Source organism: Amblyomma mixtum, chromosome 6, assembly GCF_055824585.1.
Source record: "Amblyomma mixtum isolate Tamu chromosome 6, ASM5582458v1, whole genome shotgun sequence".
NCBI lineage: Eukaryota > Metazoa > Arthropoda > Arachnida > Ixodida > Ixodidae > Amblyomma > Amblyomma mixtum.
In genome coordinates, this window is record NC_143017.1 from 94,162,580 (window position 1) to 94,186,622 (window position 24,043).

General features: G+C 46.1%; 1 protein-coding gene across 1 annotated transcript in view; it reads left to right on the forward strand.

Annotated features, from left to right (window-relative positions):
- LOC149339730 (cubilin-like) overlaps nucleotides 1-24,043 on the forward strand; it is a 153,201-nt gene that overhangs the window by 24,151 nt on the left and 105,007 nt on the right. The window contains exons 13-20 of the mRNA XM_089548402.1: nucleotides 2,267-2,439; nucleotides 3,625-3,814; nucleotides 6,300-6,412; nucleotides 10,031-10,268; nucleotides 13,377-13,561; nucleotides 15,655-15,826; nucleotides 18,846-19,036; nucleotides 23,027-23,183. Of these exons, the coding sequence (XP_089404528.1) occupies nucleotides 2,267-2,439; nucleotides 3,625-3,814; nucleotides 6,300-6,412; nucleotides 10,031-10,268; nucleotides 13,377-13,561; nucleotides 15,655-15,826; nucleotides 18,846-19,036; nucleotides 23,027-23,183 (1,419 nt within the window). The remainder of the gene's footprint in view (nucleotides 1-2,266; nucleotides 2,440-3,624; nucleotides 3,815-6,299; nucleotides 6,413-10,030; nucleotides 10,269-13,376; nucleotides 13,562-15,654; nucleotides 15,827-18,845; nucleotides 19,037-23,026; nucleotides 23,184-24,043) is intronic.

Sequence of the window (24,043 nt, forward strand, 5' to 3'; positions counted from 1 at the left end):
GTGGTAGAAGTGGTAATATAATAGTCGCAACAGCAGCAGTACGAGTTGTAGTAGTAGTAGTAGTAGTAGTAGTAGTAGTAGTAGTAGTAGTAGTAGTAGTGGTGGTGGTAGTGGTAGTGGTAGTAGTAGTAGTAGTAGTAGTAGTGGTGGTAGTGGTAGTAGTAGTAGTAGTAGTAGTAGTAGTAGTGGTGGTGGTAGTTGCAGTAGTAGTAGTAGTAGTAGTAGTAGTAGTAGTAGTAGTAGTAGTAGTAGTGGTAGTTGCAGTAGTAGTAGTAGTAGTAGTAGTAGTAGTAGTAGTAGTAGTAGTAGTAGTAGTAGTAGTAGTAGTAGTAGTAGAAGAAGAAGAATAGTAGATGTAGCAGTGGTAGTAGTAACAATAGTGGTAGTACGTCTCTCGTAGTAAACTCAGTGACGTTACAACTCCGAGGTAACGCGATTACGTTCGGAGCAATAAGAGTCCCTCTCAAGAAAAGAGTGGACGCCGTACACCTACACCTCTGTCACTTCATCAGCCCATGATACAGCAGAGGAATCTGGACGTTTCTTTTGTTTTCACTTGTCTATAGTGTCTTTACTCAAATATAACAAGCAAGTAAAGCGGTCATAATGCCTCATTCAGATCTAGTCTAGTTCCTGCTATTCTGTTCGAGCAGTAAGGTACACGAAATTAAGTAGCGAGCAAACAAAGTGACTGTCCTTGGATTTCGTACACAATGTTTAAACGAAGGCGTTTCAGACCAATTTCCTGAAAAGGATTTCGAACATGTGGCTGAAAAAAATGAGCTTAAGGTGGGTTTCTCACCAGCAATTTCTTGCGGCGAAGTCTCTAAATCATCCCATGATGCGCAGGCTACTGTCGGGGATATCTAGTTTAATTACTTTATACTGAGGCCCACAACGAACTTAACGCCGAGACCTTCATAGCCACCGATCATACACAACCAACCCCAATGACTGGAAAGCCAAGACGTGGTGGACCTTTAGCGTATCAACACTAGCAAGTTGAATTCCAGCGCACAAGTTGCGATCTCTGTAAAAGTTCTTGCAGCGGTTCTCATCCTTGCAGACTTGTATTTGCAAGAACGTGAAATTAACAATACATATAGAGAGAGGCGCAAGGCCATTTTCCTATTGTTGACGAGAAGCACCTCCTTGATTGTGCTGGATGCCCCAGGATTCGTGTTATCACAAAGATTTTTTTTTTTTCCTAAACTCGCCAGAGAAGCGGGGAGACCAAATACGAGATATACAGCTTGTGTCCATTTCCTTTCTTTCAAATTCTGTCCTCCTCTTTCCCATTGAGCTGTCTATGTCACTGAGAGCATAGCCCAGCCGATTACCGTGGCCACGGCCGACCCCGTTTTTTATGCGCCACTGCTACCCTCGAGCTGATTCGCGTAGCTAGTGCGAATGCTGAGCGTTGGAACACCGGCTGGAGTCTTACACCACAATGACGTGGCCTTTGAAACGCGTTGGACGAACTTAGAAGGTGTAAGAAGCTCTGGCGTGAAAACGCGAGACGGCTCAAATATCCCTGGTTTCGCTGTCTATGTGATAGCTCGTCAAGCCCAAGATAAAGTTTGAGGCCCCTCTAAGAGCGGATTGTTTGTACATCGCTACCAAAGCGACATAATTCACCATTGACATCAATGATTCTTTTCAATTTGCTCACCTACGCCCGACTGAAACCCGACCGCTAGTGTGTAAGCGTTAGCTGTCATAAGCTATTCTATATTTTACTTAATAGACGCGCTACACGCGGGACTCATTCGACACAGACCTGATCATGAGTACGAGCCGATCATTGCCCATGCACCCGCAAACCAGCTGCATTGAGGATTTGACCTACGATGAGCTGACATCTGCAACTCTAGAAGCCTGTGATGAGTAGTACAGAGCTTGACGAAAGCGACATCACTGACGTCACTCGACACGGCTTTCATTGATGCAGAACTCGACAGTTTCTGGCCGAAAGGCCAGAAAATAAATACGGACTTGTTTCCTTACCCAAGTGCGAAGAAGAAAGGACTGCTTCCATGCCGCCGCCCCCCCCCCCCCCCCCCTCTGCACACAAATATATTGTGGGAACTTCCTTCCCTGTAGAGGTATCGTAGTCCAAACCCACTGGTAATGAACCTTAGCTAGCAGAAGCCAAAGTATATGGCGCACAGGCGACAGACGTGCATCAAATCTTTTTGAAAACAAATGCCTGTCGACGTCGTCAGTATCTCTCTTTTTATTCCTCTGCACTGCATCTCTTCTGCAGCTCGGTCGGGCTCTTTCCACGAGTGCCGCTGTCCTCCCGGTTACGTGGGGAACGGAGTGGGACCCGGCGGATGCCTGCCCCAGGCCCAGCCCTCCCCGGGTGGAGGTGGCGCCGTGGGGCCACCAATCTTGGACCCTTGCGCTACCCATCCCTGCAGACATGGCTTCTGCCAGGTGGGAAAGAGGTCTCTCCACACATCACGGAGTCACGCTTCGCGGAACCCAGCTGCCCCCTCAGCCACAAAGTGTTATCCATTGAAAGAAAAATGTTATAGCGTGTTATTTACAGTGATTAAAAACAAATAAATTGTGATGCTAGGGCTGTACATACGTATACTACTTATCTTTACATGAAGGAGATTAAAGGCTTCATGCTCAGAGAAGACTATGGCTCCAAATTTATCAGTGTTAGCGCACTGAGAAAAGGCGGCATTAATAACTAAATCAGCTCATCCAGATCGATAGGTACACTGATTCGAATAATAGAGGTTCTTATTTTATAGCAAAGCTCTTTCCGTGCTTTGCCCGAACAAATGTATGCTGTTTTTCCTTCGCCTTCTGACGAGCTTCACAGAACAATTTCCTGCTCACAATAGTGAAATTTTCGTTGAAGTAGAGTTCTGGCAACTCGTCGATTTCCACCAAAGGATTCATTTGTCTCAATGACTCATCCTCTTCGCCTTCACAGCGATTGAAACAAACCACACTAAAGAAATTGGTTTGCTGTCTTTTCCTTAGGGAGTCGATGAGCTGTTTCAATTCCCGAGTCGTGAAACTCAATATTAGACACATGTGCTGAATATCGGACCCTCTCGCTGCTTAACATAGTACTTCTTGAAGATTCAATTGTTTCCTCCCATTCTTCCTTGCCTTAAAAAGTTTACGTCCCGGTCTCATATGTGCGCATCTTGATATCACTGCTATAAGTCTTTTTGCTTCTTCTGACTAATATAACCTTAGAAGTCGTTATGTAAACAAACCAGCACATTTCAGGACTTTAAAGCACTCGCGTTTGCAAAACAACCAAACCTAAACACCCTGCTTACCCGTGCCCCGGTGGAGACTCGTAAGTAGGTGGATGCCCAAATGCGCAACAACCCGGAGGGTGCTCCGGACTGGCTGGACACCTTTTGTCTGGAAGGTGGAGGCTTCGCACGACACAAGCACACACCGCTGATTTTTTCCCCAAAGAGTACTATACTGCTAACGCAGTAAAAGAGACTGAAGCTAGAACTTCCACTAGCACTGAGTGGGTATTCCAGTGAGCCCCCGTTATGAACCAAGAACAATGTCAGACCTTTGGTGAGACGTCACCAGGAAGGGAGGTGCCCGTATTAAGCAAATGCATCCGTGCCGCAGGCTCGTGGCAACGACTTTTACTGCGTCTGCGAGGCGGGCTACTCGGGTCTACTGTGTGACCGCACCAGCGACGCCTGCGCCAGCGCCCCCTGCGAGAACAACGGCACTTGCAGCGCCGGCCCCGGTGGCCGATTCGTCTGCAGCTGCACGGACGAGTGGACGGGTCCCACCTGCGGGGAGCCGAGGCAGAGTGAGTGGCGCCCCACATCAGCCGCACTCTAGCTCCCCCCTTCCTTGGAAGCCGAAGGAGATGAAAGCAATATCTGTCCGACCGACGAAGATGGGGGTACAGTTGGAGGAGACCGTTGCGATCTTGCTAATTGCGGCGCTCATTAGGGGTGCAGAAACAGTTCAACGCATGAGCTGTGACTGTGAGCCCATGCTGAGCTACAGGCACCCTGTGGTCGGTTGATGATGATGATGATGTCCTCCGGTTGCCGAAACAGGTCCCCTCGTATTTCTCCTCTTCAACCTAGTCCAGAGACGTAACAGAAGTTGTTTATTTATTTATTTATTTATTTATTTATTTATTTATTTATTTATTTATTTATTTATTTATTTATTTATTTATTAAGGTGAAAACTTTTAATGGCTCATACTGTCGTCCGTTAGCAGAGGGTGTCATACTGTTGGCAGCATTTAACTCGTGTTAACTCGGGAACTAAAAAAGATAGGAGAAAACGAATTGTTGCTTCAGATAGAGGAGGAAAAAATTAACCTGGAAGGCAAGTTTATGACTGTAGATCAATTGGTTAATTAAATTTACGCGAAAATGTCGAAATTGCGCCGAAATAGCGCGGACGTCGATATAGCCTCGGGAACGATGTGACGTCACATCCACCGGAAGTCGTCACTGAATAGTGAAAATTGTCACAGAATGGTCGGGAAAAGGTCGAATTTGTGTCAAATTAGATGAGAAAATGCGTAATTAATCGTAATTAACACTCAAGATTCCAGAAAGAGGTATAATTCGGGTATCGATATAGCCACAGGAACGGTGTGACGTCCATTCCACTGAAAGTCGTCACGGCATAGTGTCCTCGGCTTTCGCCTCTCAACTCTTTAGTAGTCAAAGTGTCCTCGCCCTTTTTATTTATTTATTTATTTGCAGACATTACCATTTCATATGAAACTATAGGAGGATGGCCCACAATGAAAACGAATGTACAATACCCGGAATTAGGCCTCCTTCAAATCGGTCAGGTAGCATTGGCAAACTCATAGCAACTCTTGTTAATGATCATCAGTTAACTTATTCGTGATAACTCTTAACAACTTTCTAAAAAGCAGAAATCATCTCTCACCCGCGCAAGTTTGTTTTTACGGAGGGCGGCTTCGTCAACAGAAGCGGCTATAACTTCCGGACTAAAGCGCTATCGTGCTCTGATTCGTCATGACATGTGTGCGCCATTTCGCGCTGGGCATTGTCCAGGTGCAAGTTTGGTGACTGCTTGTATTTGAGTATTATGTATTAACTAAAGGAAAGTTTAAACGGATGTCTGAGGGAACCCCCTGACATTTTTTTTTTTTTTTGTAAAAGTCACAGCCCCGAATCCTGCCACGGGAAGATTCCGACATCAATGTCTTCCACCTCCATCCTTCATTGTTACTACATTTCTTCGGACTAGCTACAAATACTTGGGATTAACGATTAGCTCTGACCTACGGTGGAACAAACATATTTCTAATATTAAAAATAAAGCTATGAAAAAACTTGGCTTTTTAAGAAGATCTCTCCGGTACTCCACGCAGGAAATTAGGTTACTAGCTTACAAAACTTTTATCCGACCTGTTTTAGAATACGCCTCTGTTGTGTGGGACCCTTATACTAAAGAAAACATTAAAACACTCGAAAATATTCAAAGAAAGTCAGTGCGATTTATTTATAATTCATACAGCTGGCAGACGTCCCCTACCATGCTTCTTGAGAAACAAATTTGGAGTCTTTGCAGCTCAGGAGATACCGCGAGAGGCTTAAATATATGTTCATGATTGTTCACAACAAATTAGGAATTAACAGCAGCAAGTACATTGAGCTCGTCCTGGGTCGTTCGACACGATCCTACCATTCTTTAAAAGTGAAGGAATACTCATGCCACACTGAAACATACAAGAATTCTTTCTTCCCCCGTACTGTGCGGGAATGGAATGTCGTCAAAGCGAATATTGTAGAGGCTTGTACTGTGGAGTCGTTTACGGCGTCGCTTAGGAATTCGTAACAATTTTGCAGCATTCAACATTTCCTTTTTTTTCTTTCCCCCAGTGCTCATTTTGACGCGAGATGTCGTCTAACATTGTGTAATGTTGTTTCTTTTCGTCGTTCATTTTTTCGGTATTGTGTGCTGAGTTGCGTGTGCCTCAAGGAGGTTTTCTTTTTGTCAAAGTGTATTTTACACCCACTCCTGCTTAAGACTTTGCAATAAAGCCAGCAGTCTTCTGTAAATAAATAAAATAATATGTAAGCGCATGCTGGGGGCTGAACTCGGAAGCGGTAAGCCTCAGCTCGCTTTCTGCATAACTACCAGAAGTGGTGTTAGTACATGGACCCCAATTTGCAGGGCTTCCTTTTTATTGCTGTGCCAATAAGAACGTAATTTTTGCTGTAGTTATCGACAACTATTAACGCTTTTGCACAATATCCAGACGGTGCTTCAACGAGGTGATTCGACTCGCAGGTTGTGATGACAACCTGTATGGCTTTAATGGGACTCTTCGCTACCCCGAGAATGGCGAGCTTTATTCTCACCGGCGTGACTGCTCATGGATCATCCATACGTCTCCGGAGAAGGTACTTAGACTTTTGCATGTGTGAACTAAGGCCCTTTTTCAAAAATAATAATAATAATCAACTTTTTCTCCTCTCTTCGAAAGACAAAGTGAAAGCGATGGTTGTTACTTGTCGTCCGCTTGTTTTTAATCGATCGTCTCGAAAGAAATTTTCTAACCTGACTACCAAATTAGAGCCACGGCTTAACTTGTGTTTAGCACCGCAGCTCTATGTGGAGGCCCTTCCTGGGTTGTCTGATAGTGGCAGTATTTTGAAACGATAGCTTCACTCTGCTAGGTAAAGCCGGGTATCGCCGTGTGGGCAGCATCACGAGCATGACTGGCAGGTGGCGCCAGGATAGCACAATAAAGAACGAAAAGCTGAGCATGGTGGCGGTTGCCACCGCCCCGTTTCAAAGGGGGCGCTCCTATCCATCCATACATCCATCCATTCATCCAGGAGGCAGGTTGGCCACCAAGGTCACTTGACCTTGCAGAGCCATCACAACCTTCCCATCGTGTAGTGAGCAAACTGCCCACCGTGGTAGGTGACCATTAAATCAATGATTGGGAAGAGCAACATGGGCCACATAAAGCACACCGCTATAAGCGCCTGCCATGCCAGGGCAGTGACGCATCGCTTAACCGCTACACCACTGCACTAGGAAGAGTAGGAAGACTCCCACGGATCTATGAATGTATAAAACAGGGAATGATCGTCTGCATATGTGAGAATTACCGCAATACGCTGTCGCGCTACGCCCTTAAGCCGAAGCTTAAGTTCCCCTCTTTTTATCAAGCTATTCTTGCTTTTATTTATTTATTTATTCAAAATACCTTACAGGGCCCAGATGGACATTGAGTAAGGGGGGCAAAAACAATAGATTAAGCAAATGGGAAAAAAAATAAAAACAAAGCGTGATACAAGGTAAAAATTAAACACAATTATAAATATACAGGGCAAAACGTAACTACAAGACATACATCACCGCGAGCAACAAAAATTAAAATAGGAGCAAGAATGCATCGCATGTGCCCAATACACATCTAAAGAAAGAGCAGTAGCCATAAAAATATACTAATGGTTGAAATTGCACAAGAAACCAAAACTTAATACAATACCAGCGAGAACAAAAAGGGAACCAAGGACACAGACAACCTGGAACAAGACAATTATTTATTTGCAATTATTTATTTCTTGCATTTGTGTTGCGCTATTGAGACATTATGGGGATTGTTGTTTTGACTGAATCATGGGAGGAACAGTGGGATTGCAGGAATCCTGCGTGCATGTTTGGTCTCCAGTCCGTTCTTAAGAGTTATGTCTAGAGCTTTATGCACCTGTATTAAAACAAAAGCCCTTATTTTTCTAATTGTAATTTTACTATTCCTGCCAATTAGGCGCTTTAAAACTTGTCGATAATATTTTGTCCATTAGCTCTAGCTTCTAAATTACCTCCCTGCTGCTGTAATCAAACTAACCAATCCAGAAATCCATCTAGTACTCTTGCAGCGAGAATGGTTAATACATGTACCTATAAATATATACAAAATTCTACAAATATGAAAGCTGCTGCACCTCAAGTTCTCGTTCTCTTTGTAAAGTGTAAACTATTCGACGTTTAAGTCGGGCCTTGCGGCAGTAATTTGATCTTGGTAACACTTTAACATCGGTCTTCTTTTTTTTCTGTTACTTATCCGTTTTAGCAATTCACAAAAGTCGTTTCTATCTCGTACTGACCCCGCATACTTTTCACTCACTGCGCACAATATTTTATTGTCTTTTGACACTTTTTTTAACAGCTCATTGTTTGGACACTTTGCACAAGCTATCCACCGGCACACTACGCAGAGCTACGTGTACTTGAGCAACAGAAGTAAAGTTTCTTATTCGCATTAAATTTCTCAACCCACATCTCAAAACAGCTGACAGCAAACCAAAATCATGAGAAACATTTCACAGGACAACTTGTTTGCAGCGAGCAGTTTCATTAGAGTTGCTTTAATGCTGCATTCAGCCGTAGCAAACCTCAGAAACTGTGCATTCTATCAAGAACGCTTACTTTCGCCGCAGAGTGTGTGGGGGCCTTACTTTGGCAAAACACATGGTGCCTCATTCTCGGGTGTTTTTGGTACCAAGTACGTTTCGTGACCGACCAAACAACAGCGTTCCGGCTAATCACGATTGCCAGCAGCACAAGAGGCAGGGGACCGTATAAATGCGTACTTTATTCAGTCTCTAGACATCCCTTCAACCTCATCCTCTTTTCTTTCGCTCACTTTATTCCCCTCTTCATGTGCACTGCAGCCAACAGGGCCCAAAATGCGTTGCCAACCTCCTGTCTCTTTTTTCTATTTCTTGTTTGTCTCGCTCTGTCTAATCTGTCTCGCAATTCCTCAGCCCTTAAGGTCAACTTGCAGCTCGCATCAGCTAATCAGAACTCGAACCATTAAAGGGACACGGAGGAGAAATAAAAGTTGGCCTTTTTGGCCACGATAGCGTGATATAATCACAGAGAGACCACTGTCGTCGAAAACAGAGCTTTTATGAACCAACGAAGAACAAAAAGAGGGCACACTTGAGCTCCTACTTAAGGGTATTACGCGATAGCGTTATAGGGTAATTCTCATTTATGCAGAAGGTCATTTTCTACTTTAAATTCATATGGATCCTTGGGAGTCTACCCCTCCAGGCGCAGTGGTGCAGCGGTTAAACGATGCGCCACTGACCTGCGATTGCAGGGGCTATTGGTGGTGGGTATTGTGCGGCCTAGGTTGCTGTTCCCGGGCGACCAGTCATTAATTTAACTACCAGCTGCCATTGTGGGCAGTTTTTTCATTATCTGGTTGGCAATCTGTGTGTGTTGTACCCATGGCGATACCCTGCTTTACCTAGCAGAGTGAAGCTATCGCTCCAAAACACGAGGAACAGTCGTCGCCGTCACCGGGCCATCTCGAAAGCGTATTTGTGCGCGGGTAGCGAAGGTACGGCACACCGCCCTTTACTTCAAAGTGGGGGCAACCCGTTCCTTTTCGGTAATTACGTCACTAGCTTGAATCCACAGGGAGCGAGATTTCTAAATCGCAATTATTCGATGACAAACGCGTGTTTTGCTGTCGGACAAACGTCGCCATAGCCACCACAGCATCAATTTTCACTTAGAACAACGATTGGACTGAGTAGTCTTTAGGATCCCTTTAAAACATCACCTACATAACGACGGTTCATGATCAGACTGCGACCGTGACTTCGTAAATCGTGGTTGCCCGACGATTGACGAAAAAAAGTGCCGACAACGCACCGTTCTAACCACCGACTGGCTTCACAGCGTTCAGTCCCACTTTTGGTCGCATGCAATTATAGGTTCTCTTTACTAGCAGCAGAGCGTAGGGCTTAGTACAGCGTGCACAATGCACCTGATGCCTTATTTTTAGACCATCCTGCTCCTGGTGCATATTGTCCCGCCTTTTCTATTGGTCATCCCCATATTCAGTGCCAGGGCTGGCACATGAGATCGATCGCTCGCCGCCAGCCTGAGCGTCACGGGTTGCGACTCTACAATGACAAAGTGACTGAAAAGTGACGCTGAAAAGGAGTAGCTACCAATAACTGGGGTCTTTCTTCAACGCGTATGTCTAGGTGCTGAACCTGACCTTTACCACTTTCAACCTGGAAGAAGGCCACGAGTGCGCGTTCGACTACCTCGAGATCCGCGACGGCCCCACGTCTGCGCGTCGCACCATCGGCCGCTACTGCGGCACCATGCTTAGCGGCACCAGCGTGGTGTCGAGCCAGCCGGCCGTTTACCTGCACTTCCACTCCGATAGCTCGGTTGCAAGTGACGGGTTCGTCATCGAGTGGACCAGCGTAGACCCTGGTGCGTACACCGGGCCCGAACCGGGACACTTCCATTCAAATTCTATGGGCAAAGAATGTCGGTTGATGACCTCGTTGGCACTTCATTTCGAAAGAAGCCAACGGTGAGTGAAACGAAATAAATCATAGGAAGATGTTACTTTTAAGACGACAGCATTAGAAACCTGATAGGGCCAAAATTCGTCGGCGGTCATAAAACTCGGCCATTGGCTGGAGCGAAGTGATGTCATTAGATCAGGGCATTCCCAGTGGTGGAGGAAAGGAACAGTCGCCAGACAAGAGCACTTAATGGGAAGTAACGTCAACAGACCGGACGTAACGTTGCCAAAGCGGAAGTGGGGTCACTTCTGATAAAAGGAAGCAACAGATGCTGGCTAAGACTATCGCATTGCCAAAACAATGAAATTAGGTGTCCTTCTGAATTTTCATTGTAATGCTGGCTTAATAAATTGCATAATTATTTTTGGTGGGTGTCGTTCTTGCAACAAGTAGATTTAGTTAATGTTGCCCTTTTCGTATTTTTACATTCTATACTATTTTTATTATTTTTGTCCTCTGATATTGGGTCAAGCGGCACTAATCCCCTCTGCCTCCTGGAGCTGTCTGCTTGTCAGCACGGAGGACAGCAACGACGGAAGATAATCCAACGCAAAGAGCTGTTATCATTTATCGGCCCAACACTTCGACAGCAGACACTTGTCTTTCCATAGTTCGCACAGTGGCATTTGTAGCCTCTGAAGCAGTTTTAGATGCTACGCAATTTATGTCGTGATTTTGATTTATTGTTTCCGAGCTCTACTAACTTCCGGCATGTTCTGATATAAACGTTCCAGATAGCACGGCAGCTTTTGGTACACCGCTTTTTTCTTGCTAGTAACTGTGTGATACCTCAAGTGCCGCACCTTGTAACGATTATTTCCCGGCGCAGTGTTTCCCCCTTCTATCACTGGTGGTTACCGCCTATGACGTCATGGCTTATAGCTGCATACACTAAGCAAAAATACGCCTATATGGAAGTAAAAAGCTTTCCTCTAGCGCACTAGCCTTTCTATAAAAAAAAAAAGCTGTAGAGAAAAGCTTACTGCCTTTTCTGTTCCTGTCTGTTCGAGTGCTCTGTGGCAATCGCCAGCTCCGGCATCAAATGCCGGGTCGACTAATAAAAGGAACGGCATATATAGCGATAAGGATCGCTGCAAAATATGGCCGTTGCAGCATTGTGCCTTTTTATAAATCTTCTTAACCCTATAATTTCCAGCCAAACAAAATTCAGAATTACATTTTGGAACTTGCCGCATTTGGCAGTGACTGGACGGTATATTGCAGAAATTCTATGAAACTACGAAAATTGTCGGGGAAAATATTGTCACAGTATAGTCCGATTCACAAGGCTGAACCTCTAAAAACGAGAAAAGTGTGCACGCATACAGAAGTACATGCAATAAATCTCTATAATTTGAAATCATTCCATCATAGTTCGATTCACAAGACAAGGCTAATTGCTCGATGTCTAAAAACGAGAAAACTCTGCATGCATACAAAAGTGCATGCAGTAAATCTCTATAATTTGAAATCATTCTATCATAGTTCGATTGACAAGACTAGGCTAATTGCTGGATGTCTAAAAACGAGAAAACTATGCACACATACAAAAGTACGTGCAATGAATCTCTATAATTTGAAATCATTCCATCATAGTTCGATTCACAAGACTAGGCTAATTGCTGGATGTCTAAAAACGAGACAACTATGCACACATACAAAAGTGCATGCAATAAATCTCTATAATTTGAAATCATTGCATCATCTGCTCGCGTAAAAGTACGGCGGCTAAAATGTTTAGGCCGTATAGATGGTAGCGTTAGGTCTCGCAGTGATTAATCTTGTGGGGATAAGGCGGCTGCAACTAGCACAGGACGAGGTTAATTGGAAAGAAATAGGAGAGTCCTTTGTCCTGCACTCGGTGCAGTCTGGCTGATGCTATTTCTCTGACAGCTGACGCTCAAACTTTGCCCTGAAAAGTGTTCCGCGAAATGGGGTTGGATTTATTATATTTTAGTGGAAGAAAACGAACTCTTCACGTATGCACAGTGGAGATCACACGTGATGCGCAGGGAATTCATAGTCAAGCTTGTTAGCCTGGTCGGAAGAGGTTTCATATGATGTTTTCAAGACAGGATTGGTAGTCCGAGAGCGGTGTGAAGTCAGCTGCGCCACTGAAATGCGACAGAAATAGCAGCGGAGTCGAAAGAACTGCTGCTCTTTACACTTTGCAGCTAAAAAAATCTAATTAAAATGTGGACATGTCTTATGGTCATTCTCTCGGCATTGGAGGAGTGAGGCGTCGCCTATGGGATGGACAATCGGTAGTCCGTTTTGGGGTATTTTTAACGTGCCCTGACATTCCACAGGACTTCGGCGTTTTTGCATTTGTCCTTCTTCGGAATGTGGCTGCCGCGGCAGGGATTCGATCCCCCGGCCTTAGGACTAGTAGTCGAATTCCAAAGCCCCTGACCCACCGCGGTTAGTCAAAAAAAAAAAGACAAATCTTAGCACAGAACGAAATGTAATCAATAAACTGAACTCCACTGTCCCCTCCCGAACCTGCCACCGTCTCCTAGAGCGGCTCTTAAAGCCGCCACAGAAGAAAATTGGCACTTCGAGCTGTATTAATTGTCCATCGTGGGGGGTACAGCGCGAACAAGAAGAAGGACGAAGCAAGAAGACTAAACAGACGAGCGCTGACTCGAAGCTGAATTTTTATTGAAAGGAGCAAACATATATACACAATAATCACGTGCAAAAGCAGAGAAAGAGCATTGGTCCAGCAAAATCAAAATCAACAACAATCGCAACTCATTGACGGAATGATTCATTCATGACGGGGTGATTGACGGAATGGTTCATGCCACCTGCTCGCACAGTCTGAACCCGTCCGGGAAGAACATTAAGGCTAACCCATATTCTGGCCCATCAGTCACATTATTCTCCTACAATATTTTGTTTTGGTTTAGACATAGATGCGGTCGTGAATGTGCCTCGGCGACTTCACTCTCGTCTTTGTTCTTTGTGGGTACGCGTTGCACCAATACGCATTGCTCTGTGTGTGCAGAGTGTGGCAAGGTGATGCCGGTGGCCAACCTTGGCGCAATCAACTCCCCGGGATACCCGGACCACTACCCTTCCAACCGAGACTGCACGTGGGTACTGGCCGTGCCAGCGGGCAAGAGGATCCAGCTCCACCTTGGCACGGTTCAGATGGAGCACCATTCCAACTGCTCCTACGACTTCCTCAAGGTGCGCTTCGGCTCACTCTAAACTGGTGACTGTCCCAAAAGTAAAACGCTCTGATCCAGCGATCGCACGGATGCCTCTGCTGCGTTAATTATTTCTGTGTTATTTCGTATTTCATAAATAAGAAGGCTCGTCCGAGATACGCAGAAACCGCAATCCATGCCGCAAGCCAAAACGCGCTCGTCATTTTTGCTGGATCTTGAAGCTGAAGAAGCGTTTGCAGATATGATTGTGCAACGAGCCAGTTTTTAATTTTCATTTTGTGGCCGAAATCATATCTCGGAAAGAGAACCAAACTTCATAATATCAGATATAGACCGCCACCATCATTGATTCATATTATCCTGGTCCATTAGGACCGACTGTCAGGTTGGCGCTTTAGCTAATCAGGGCAAATCACGCATACGGACAAGCGAAAGAGAAAATAGAAGGCGTGCTGATTTTTGCGCGCCAACTTTTTAGTTGGGCAAAGCAAAAACTAATTCAGTTCATTCTGACGAAACTTTCTAGTTTCGGTAAAGATAAGGAAACATTCTTCACTCCAACAGGTGTGAAAATTAAAACGTGGACAGCACACATATCTATAAGGTTCAATGATACTTGTGTGTCACGCTCTCAGTATAAGTGTTATCAACCCTAAGAGAACCAGTTGAAAGTGACGAGCTTCTGTTTCTTTTATAGTGTTTTAGAAAAACCCATTTAAGATATTGTTTTACGCATGATGCGCCGCATGAAAATGCATGGCTGTTCCTTAAAACGTAGCAGTCAAAACCACTCTGTAGTGATGACACAAAAGTGAAAGGTGCTTCCGCTGATACTGATCACTCCGCGAAGTATTCACGCTGTTATACGCATTCCCGTAACTACAGTCGCCTACAGGTGAAAGAAGTACAAATAATGTGAACTATAGAATTCAAACACGTTCTAAAATGTTTTCAAACGAAAATAACCCCAAGGAAATATATCCCTAACGGGGACCCAAGATAGCCAAGAAGATAAATCAAGGAAGCCATTTCAGTGCCCACGGAACAGTGCAGGAGAAAAATCAGCAGACACTAGACAGGGGCAATTAAGGTTTGCGTGAGTGCTTTCTAAAACCCGCGAAAGACCAGCTTATTGTCTACAGGAGTAAGAAGACGCAGCTGAGTCTTTAGGTCACAATTAATATGGAACTTCTTGAAGAGACTATGCAATAATTTAATTGAGGTTACGTAAAGCAGACGAGAGAGAGAGGCATTTCATCACTCGTCACCCCAGCGCAAGAAATTTTGAGCTAGCATCAATAACAACGAAGTTATAGACGATTAAAAATTACGCTTTTCCTCTTCCCCCTCAACTAGTACACGCGGGGCACCAGAAAAAAATAACGAAAACAGCTCTGGGACTGGTCCCCGCCTATGAATATGTCATTCGCTGACGTTCGGTTTGAGACTTCCGGTTTTCGCACTCAGCACCCCAGCAGCAGCGTCGACAGCGTCTCTCCGGTCTCTCTCTGCCTTCCTGGATTGTGGCGCGCGTCGGATTTCTTTCTTAAGAGAAAACAGCGCAAACACAGGACACAGGAACGAACAACTTCTCTTTCTTCGCTTGTCAGTGCGACAAAGGCACTGCGAGTGGCTCCCGAACTCCCGACTGAAAGAGGCGGCAGAGGTAAATTGAAACCATATGCGCGAAGGCAATGGACTGGCTCTCGGGTGCCGAGGAGGTCGCGCAGCGGCACGAGCAGACGATTTTCACTGCTACCGGAAGTGTGCCCGTGACGTCATGGCTGCCGTGGCTCCAGCGAATGACAGCATTGCGTGGCCTGCCGACGTCACGGGACTAGTGGCGTCTATTTTCACGAGTTTACTTTCAAAATCGGTCACTACGAAGACACCAATCGGCCCGCGAATTTCGAAAACGCCGGTATTTAAAAATTCGTAGTAAATTGCCGGCTGAGTTCCTAAGACTCATACTTGGAGTGAATGCTTCTGAGAATCATTTCTAAGCATTGAAAGCATTTACAAGCGACTTTTAATTCGTTGCATGGCCCCTTTAAGGGGCGACCGGGCAGAAGGCGAGAAATTTGGTTTCCACTTCGTCCGATAACGGCGCAGATCTACGACGGTGCCACCGAGGAGGACCGCCTCCTGGCCACCTTCTGCGGCACCAACAACTCGGCCGGCGAGCGGCCCATTCTCAGCTCGGGCCGCAACATGCTCGTCCACTTCCACTCGGACGAGTCTAACACGGACACTGGCTTCCACGCCACCTATGGTGCCGACAACGGTGAGCATGGGGAAAAACGCGCCTGAATCAAATTGCGCTCGCTGTGTAATGGGGGGTGAATTTTAGATTATTTCATTTATTTACCTTAAAGGCCCCTTTCGGGGTATTACATAAGGGGTGGGGTAATCAAAAATTGGTACATTTTTTCACGATGACATATTAAGTTCAATGTTGGCGTTGAAGAGTGATGGGCAAGTGATAGCAGCAGCGGAGTGGGAGAGGCCGTTCCAGTCTGGCGCGGCACGTGGAAAGAAGGAGGTGGAAAAGGTTACGGTACGGGCACGTGGACGAGTAACCTGAAGGGGGTGACCAGTGCGATGTGATATGCGCGGCGGAGGTGCGCACATGTATGGTTCATGGCCGAGTGAGCTGTAATAAAATTTATGAAAAAGAGATAGGGTTCCGACGCGAGGACGGCAAGAAAGACTTCGTAAGTTGGACAGTGATTTCAGGGATTACACACTGACTTCGTATGAATATTGCGAGTGAATGAAACGGGCGGCGCGATTTTGCACGGCTTCAAGTGCATTGATTAGATATGCTTGATGGGGGCTCCAAATGGGGGATGCGTATTCTAGTTTCGGTCTTACCAATGATGTGTAAGCGAGTAATTTGACCTCTTTTGTTGCGTGACGTATGGCGCTTATTTGGCATTATTTGGCAACTCATAATCTGCACATTCATGGCCCGTCGGCAAACCGTCGTGCAGTGAGAGAATTTGGTTGCCTTGGTTTGTGGCGCCCTCTCCAGGCTCACTTCCAACATGCTCGAACAAAATTTTGGAAATTGGAAAATTGTAAGACGCTGGTATTGAATATTAAAGGTAATGGTCCATTTCTCTGATATATAGCCAAATCTTTCTTTTAAAGCGTTTCCATCGATCGCATCGAGGAGTTCAGGCGGGCATAGAAAACCAATGGGGAAAGCTTTTGACGCTGAGCAAAAACGTTAATAGAAAAAACGTTATTGGCTAAACTCATTTGGGCCAATTCTCACGCCATCGAAAAACACGCGACACTTCGTGACGCACGTACCACGTGACAATGTGAGCCCCGCTCGCACTGCAGTGCTCCGCGCTCGTCGCCACTATAGCGCTGCTCCAGCGCGGGCGCGGCAGATGTTGTCATGTATGTCGCTGTCTGATTGACATCGCTCTGCGCCTTCCCACAAAAGCGCGCGGTTTTCGAATGGCGCAAATTGGTCGAGCCAGAGCGGCGAGGGTAGTCGCGTTTTCAAAATTCTAAAAACTGATGTGTGTATTACTAACGGCCGGCTAAAAACCACTGATTGCGGCCCGGTGCCTATCGGTAATAGTTATAAAATTAACTATTAGAATTTAGTTAATCGCTTCCCTAGATAACATGATTCGCCTGTTTTTTGGCGTACGCCAGTACTGGTATTACTCTGCCGCTAAAATCTTCTCTTTATACCCGGAACCCTATCTAAAAAAAAAAAAAATTGACGCAGGTTCGTCGCAGTTCTGCCGAACCTTAATGCAGAGCGAAAGCTGTTTTTCTGCAATTCTTGACACAATTCTACCTGGAATTCTTTCTGCAATTCTTTATTCTATGTTGTTATTATTTAGTTGTTTTATTTATTTTTCGTTTTTAATTTCTTGTGTTCATTTTTGTCTTTTACTTTTATTTATATCTATTTTTTATGTTTCATTTTGTGGGTTCTCACTAGTTTCGTTTTTATTGTTATTGTTGTTTTTTCCCATTTCATTATTTCATTTCCTTATTGTTTTCGCCTTTGTATTTGTTTTTATTTTGCGCTCCGAGGCATCACAAGGTCGTTTTGCATACCGACATGACCTTGAAGAAAAGCAACAGTATAGATATCGCTCTAAAATTAGTGGCCGCCTTCCCTGAGACACGTGGTAACATATTTCTAAGTGCTCTTGAACTTGGCCAACCGATAGCTATGCACAGACTCTTTCGTGAAAACTAATGCCACATCTGCACGAGCCTGCCCGGGTTACAAAAAATTACAAAAAATATACCATTCAGCCTCCCCCGCGGTGATATTACGCTGTTGTGCCGCCTGTGGCTGGGAGTGGCGTTCACAAACGCCTATTCCAATCTCATCGCAATGGTAGACTCTCCAGCGTGTGACCAGTGCGGCTGTGATGAAACGATCGGACACCTCCTCTGTGACTGCCCTCGTTTTGAGCGAGAGCGCGGTTCCCTAATTGCTACTCTGTACCGCTTGGACTCGCGTCCTCTAACAGAGTCCAACGTTCTGGGGCCTTGGACACAACCTTCCTCACAAAGGAAAGCGGTGAAAGCGCTCCTGAGATTCTTAAGGGACTCGGGGTTGTATTCCCGTCTATAATCTAAGTTTTCAGTGCGCGCCCTCTGTCCCCGTGACAATGGTCGCTGGACACGTAGAAAACTCATTTCAGTGCCTCTCAATTTCCTTTTATGCGTAGCATATTGCAATCACTCAGTTCAGCCCTTGGGCGTGGCCGGGAAGCCACCAAACCACGTGACGTGACGTGGTTTGCTGACGTCACATCTCGTGGTGACATGACGTCACCGAACCACGTAAAAAAAAGAAAAAGAAGAAGAAAAGGAAACAAAACACAGGAAAAAACAAAAAAGAAAAGAAATAAAACCAAAAAAAGAAGAAAAAAACTAAAAAAGTTAGAAAGAAGAAAAAAAGGACGGCTGAGCATGGTGGCGGTTCCAACCGCCCCGTTTCAAAGGGGGCGCTCCTATCCATCCATATGTCACGGAGGAAAAGCTGCTGAGAAAATCGAGTGCCGCCAAGCAATACCTCGCGCAAAAAGACCGCGCAATATGCAACGCATTCTTGGCTTAACCAAGCTAAGCCTGGGCATTTTTTTCCCCTTTGTTCTCCTCCCCAAGTGTAGGGTAGCCAACTGGGCATCGCCTGGTTAACCTCCCTGCCTTTCCGTCCATTTGTCTCTCTCTCTCTAAGCGGTACCAACAGGTGAGACTGCTGCAAAGTGACATTCACCGCTGCACTATATGTTCCCTCGAACGCTCACTCGCAGCCATTCCGGGCTGCGGCGGTGTGCTGTCAGGCGACAGGGGCCGCTTCACTTCGCCTGGATACCCGAACCCGTACCAGAACGGGCTGCTCTGCGAGTGGGAGATGCGCGCTCCAGCCGGGGAACGGTTGCGGCTCCGCTTCGAGCGCTTCCATCTCGAGAGCCATCCAAACTGCCGGTGGGACGCACTCGAGGTACGGTGACGGCTACGACGCAGCCACTGCGCGCTTTGTTTGCTCGGCATTCGAAGCCGCACTCGATGTGTGCAGTCGGGGACAAAAGTCTCCGGACCACGTATTCCTCAAACGAAGCTTATAGCTCTACTATCAGACAGCGGCTGGAGACCGCACTTGTGGAGATGAAAGAACAAAAGTTTAACTTTTACCTCCACAAGTGTGGTCTCCAGTCGCCGACTAGCAAAGCTATCGGCTTCGTTAGAGAAACACGTGGTCCGGAGACTTTTGTCCCCGACTGTTCCTATCCTGTTTTACTCGCGAAGACTCGTCACAGCGGTGTACACGAGCTGGTGTCCTGTGGGACGGAGAAAACAGCGGCGGCTCCAAATAACGCAATATTGTAGACAGAACTTAAAGAGGGACTTTATGCCCCCTCGCCCTCCCCCCTGGTATATGCAACAGATAATTTATTTATTTAATTTACTCATAGCGCCATGTTATGAGTACAAACATCAATACATTCAACAACGTATTCACGAAAAAAAGTAGATATAAATTACATAACAGCAGCATAACGAGGAAATAAAAAGTCTTGCAGCGTATTAAAGAAAATGTAGATAAATATTACAGGATTCTGAGCATGCAGAGGAAGCACGCGGGGAAAAAGAAGAAATGCTGATGTTTTCGCGTTTTTTGAGTGACACTGGCATCGACCCGCGGATGTGATGCGTCATGTGCGTGCCCATGCTCTCAACTCTCTTATCACCACATCGCCACCCATCACTATCCTGTTTCTCTTCATCTTCCCCTTCCTCAGTGCAGAGTATCAGGCCAGACGTCAGTCATTCTGGCCGACCACTTTGCCTTCGTTTCATTAAATTTATCTATCTGTTTGCTAAAGCAAATGTACTAAAACTAAAATTTTCAGATGGCTTGTTTAGAAGAATAGGAATTAAGCACATGTCCCTAATCCGATACAGCGCCATGGTAACTCCGTGGTTAAGCGTTCGGCTAATGAGCGGGAGTTCCCGGGGTCGAACAGCGAATCGGATTCAAATCCACAGCACGTGCACCTTCAATTGTATGTCTTATCGGAATATTTAGGCGCGGTTGAGGCGTCCACCGAGGTGTCAGACAGTTAATACGCCCTCTCCTTTCCTCAAAAATCAATTTTCGCATCAAAATTATCGAAGACACTTTGGAATTTCTAAAGTGTGCTTGGCGAAAGCCTCGTCCGTTCTGCCTTCCTTTGCTTTCTCGCATCTGTTGGCATGTTTAGTCGTCGCATGCGCATTCGCTCCTTGTTCTTCTGGCGTTTGGTGTCGGGGGAATCCGGTGTCCGTTGCCGCTTCCCTGAACCGCTTGGCGCGGAATCACTGGGCCGCTTCGCAGCCATGCGTCTCACTCACTAGACTGCAACGAGACGTCTGGCGAAGGAGCGGAGGTGCAGCTGACACCGCCGACGCGCGCGCACTCGTTCTACCACTACTGTGTGACGTCACGGTTGCTATGCGCAGCTGCGCCCCCCACCGGCGCGCCGGTTGCTAATGAGGGGAGGATGTTCCACCGCTGCGCGGAGGAGAGGCCACAGTTGGCACGATTCCAGCACACGGACAGACACCGCGAGCATGAGTCATTAAATGCTTTCGCCTTAAAATTGTCATGCACCGTTCGTCGTACAGTGTTCCGGGTGGTGTCATACGCGGGTGTCTCTGTGCATGCATGGGTGTCGTGTTTATGTGGGTGGCTATGCACCCAGGGAAAGTAATACTATCGCATTCCCACACGCAAGCAGTCTTCAGTGCATCTGCTAATTTTTGGGGGGTTCACAGATAAGTGAGACAGTTACTACGCACTTCCTTTCTTGAAAACCAATTTTAACCTCGTCAGAACACATGCTCGCTGTCGCCGCTGTATTTATCGCGAGTAAGGTTGGCAATGAATATCTTTTTCAGCGTTTGCTCGGAAGAGTTTTCTTCTCTTCTCTCCGAAAACGATTTTAAAGATATGTTTGTTTATATATCATTGTTCAGGATCATAAAACTGTGACCTCATTTCGGTTTTCGTGCTTGCGAAAAAATCGTGCTTGCGATTGTTCAAAAATTTGAAATTATTCACTATAAGAAGTTGTAGGTATATTGCTGTCGACTTTGGGAGGAAAAACTTAAGTGTCTAAACATCTTCTGGCGAACATTTTTCCAGCGATATTCGAAGATGAGTGTTTCATGTTTTCCTTTCTACGATCATTCATCACATTTGTGACAGCGGCTAAAAGCAAAAGGCTTCAGAAGAGAGAAAGTCCGGATTCGTTTCTCTTCCGAGAATACTCCCAGGCTGCAGTCACAATGTGGAACCACATCACGTCTGGTTACAATATCAGAAAGCAATTGGCATACGCACGTCATGGGCAGTTTATGAGTAGAATAAATAGGTGGATGGGAACGGGGAAGAGGTTTCGTTAAGATATATTTAGAAAGAAGCCAACAGTCCTTGAGGTCACGGAAGGCATGGCGAATGCTTTTTTTTATATTACTTTTATTGATACGACGGTAATTAGCTGGAGTAAGTCTTTTAGATACAAGATCGTTTAGAATAAAATCGGACAGAGAGCCACATGCAGCAGGTGGGATTCGAACCCACGACCTCCGCATGTCGTGTGCAGTGCTCCGCCAACTGAGCTATGGTGGCGGCTGTCTCATCTGCTAGTTTCGAAGACATTTATTTTATGCATGAAGACGCAACCGCATTGTCATCAGAAAAAATAAAGAAGAGAAGCTCTGCAATAATAAGCGCAATTTGGCCGTATAAAATACGTGCGCAGCTTAGATTAACAAGGACAGAGTTAGAGACAACATGAAACGTTAAGCGCTTAACCATTCGTGTTCTCTTTAACTCAGTCTAAGCAGCGCACGTCTTGCGTATGATATGTTCCAACTAGCCCAATCCCAAGCACTGCAATTTGGCGCAGATGGGCTGTGCTCAAGTGTTTCACTTCACTTGACCTGTATCTGTATCTCCCGTCACGCTGGTCATGCGAGGGCAGAGGTGAGATCTTGAAAGCAAAAATACCGAAACTATTATTATGGAAGATAACAGACACTGCCCCATTATCGCCAAAAGTGTCAGCCGTTAGTTTGTGCAGCCTTCCCCTTCTCTTTTCAAAGGAGAGGGGACCAAACTGACGCAAAGTGTCACACAGAGGATTTTTTTTTTTTTAATACGCGAAGTTACCTTGTCCTTGTGCTCGTTCTCGTGCCCTCTTCGGATGTCTAGTTTTAGTGCAGTAGCACTAGTTGGCGCATTTTCCAATTAAGTTGGCCAAGTGGTTACGACTGCTCGGCTGCTGACCTGAAAGACGCGGATTCCGTCCCAACCGCAGCAGTCGAATTTCAAAGGAGCCGAAATTCGAGAGGTCCCTGTACTGTGCGATGTCAGCGCACGTTAAAGAACCCTTTCCGGAGCCCTTACTACGGCATCTCTTAAAGCCTTAGTCGCTTTGGGACGTTAAACCCTCATAAAACCAAGCCAACTTCGGGCATACGTAAGTCCCTGAAGCCTGTTTTGTGGCAGGCGGCTGACCAGCCCACCGCGTTGCGGGCAACCTGATAGGTGTGCACACTTGGCAGGCCTTCACCTGGGTGATGGCCTGGGTGAAGGGTACACCTGAGTGAAGTCCTTGAAGGTAAAGGCCTTTGAGGTAAAGATCTTATCGCCTTTAGGGTGACAGCCTTCCGGGTGAATGCCTGATAGGTATAAGGCTCTTAGGCCAAATGCCTTCCTGGTAAAGGCCTTTGGATCTAATGTCTTTAGTATGTAAGGACCTTAAGTGCCCACGGTAACTAGTGCTATGCACGATATTCAACGCTTAGCCGTGCTAAACCGTCTGGTAATTTTTTTGTTTTCTCTTTTATTTTCTTTCCTTACCTTTCCCTCTTTATAACATTGTGGTTTCTGAAGTACACCTTCTGTTGTGCCCTTCCCCTTTTAATCGGGATGTAACCTTGGCAGGTCTTCGATGGCAGCGACGACCGCTCTCCCCTCCTGCGCCGCGCGTGTGGCGACAGCGTGCCCACTCCCGTGACCTCGACAGGAAGTGTACTATACATCCGCTTCAAGACGGACGAGAACACACGGCTGCCGGGCTTCAGCGCCACCTACGAGACAGGTGAGGTGCAACTCGACCAGCCGCAATTACTATTCCTTTGCGCTCGCGAAGGACGTACGTACGACTTCCATGAGTTATCGAAAAACCAGATTCCACTGGCACTTGTGGGATCATGTACCATCAGCGTCAAATGAAACGCAAACACAGAAACACGAAAATTCACAGGAATACCTAGTTACCGTGTGCGTTGGACACGCGGTAGCAGTAGAAGCTGTTGATGCCTTTACCGAACTTCCGGTCTTGGGATGCCACTTCCGGTTTGATAACGACCCCTCAGCCAGAGGGAATTATCCGGTCTGGTGACGTAACTTCACTCCAGCAAACAGCCAATTTCTTTCATCATCGGCGACATATTTCTTTCTCGATGACGCTTTCACTAAAAATGTAAGTTGCTGGGAAGAAAATACAGCCGGTTTTCGCGCCATTGGAATCAATATCAATTGCGCTACTCTTCGGTCTTCTTTTAGACCGCAGCTCTTAGGCGCCCGTTTCTTCGTTTCGCGGCATCGCCGTCGCCGTTGTCCGTTGTAACCAGCAGTGGACACCTTAGCCGCGTTTTAAGCAGCGAAACCAATGGAGCGGGAGCTTGGAAAGCAGAGGGAAGGCGCATAACTACCCTCTTGGGGCACCTCAATCGTGCTTTAAGCTAAGTGGCGGTAGTGACAGATGTGCGCTGCATGCTTTGGCATTGAAAACGTTGTACCAGAAACGCGGCGCTGAAGTCGCTTTCATTGTGTTCATTGGCGTTGGTGTTGACAGCGTTTTACACTCTGATCATTTTAAGGAAAAGGAAGTGCGTATAACTGGCTCCTTCGGTCAGTGGACGACTGAATCGCACTTATAGGTAGGTGGGGTGATGA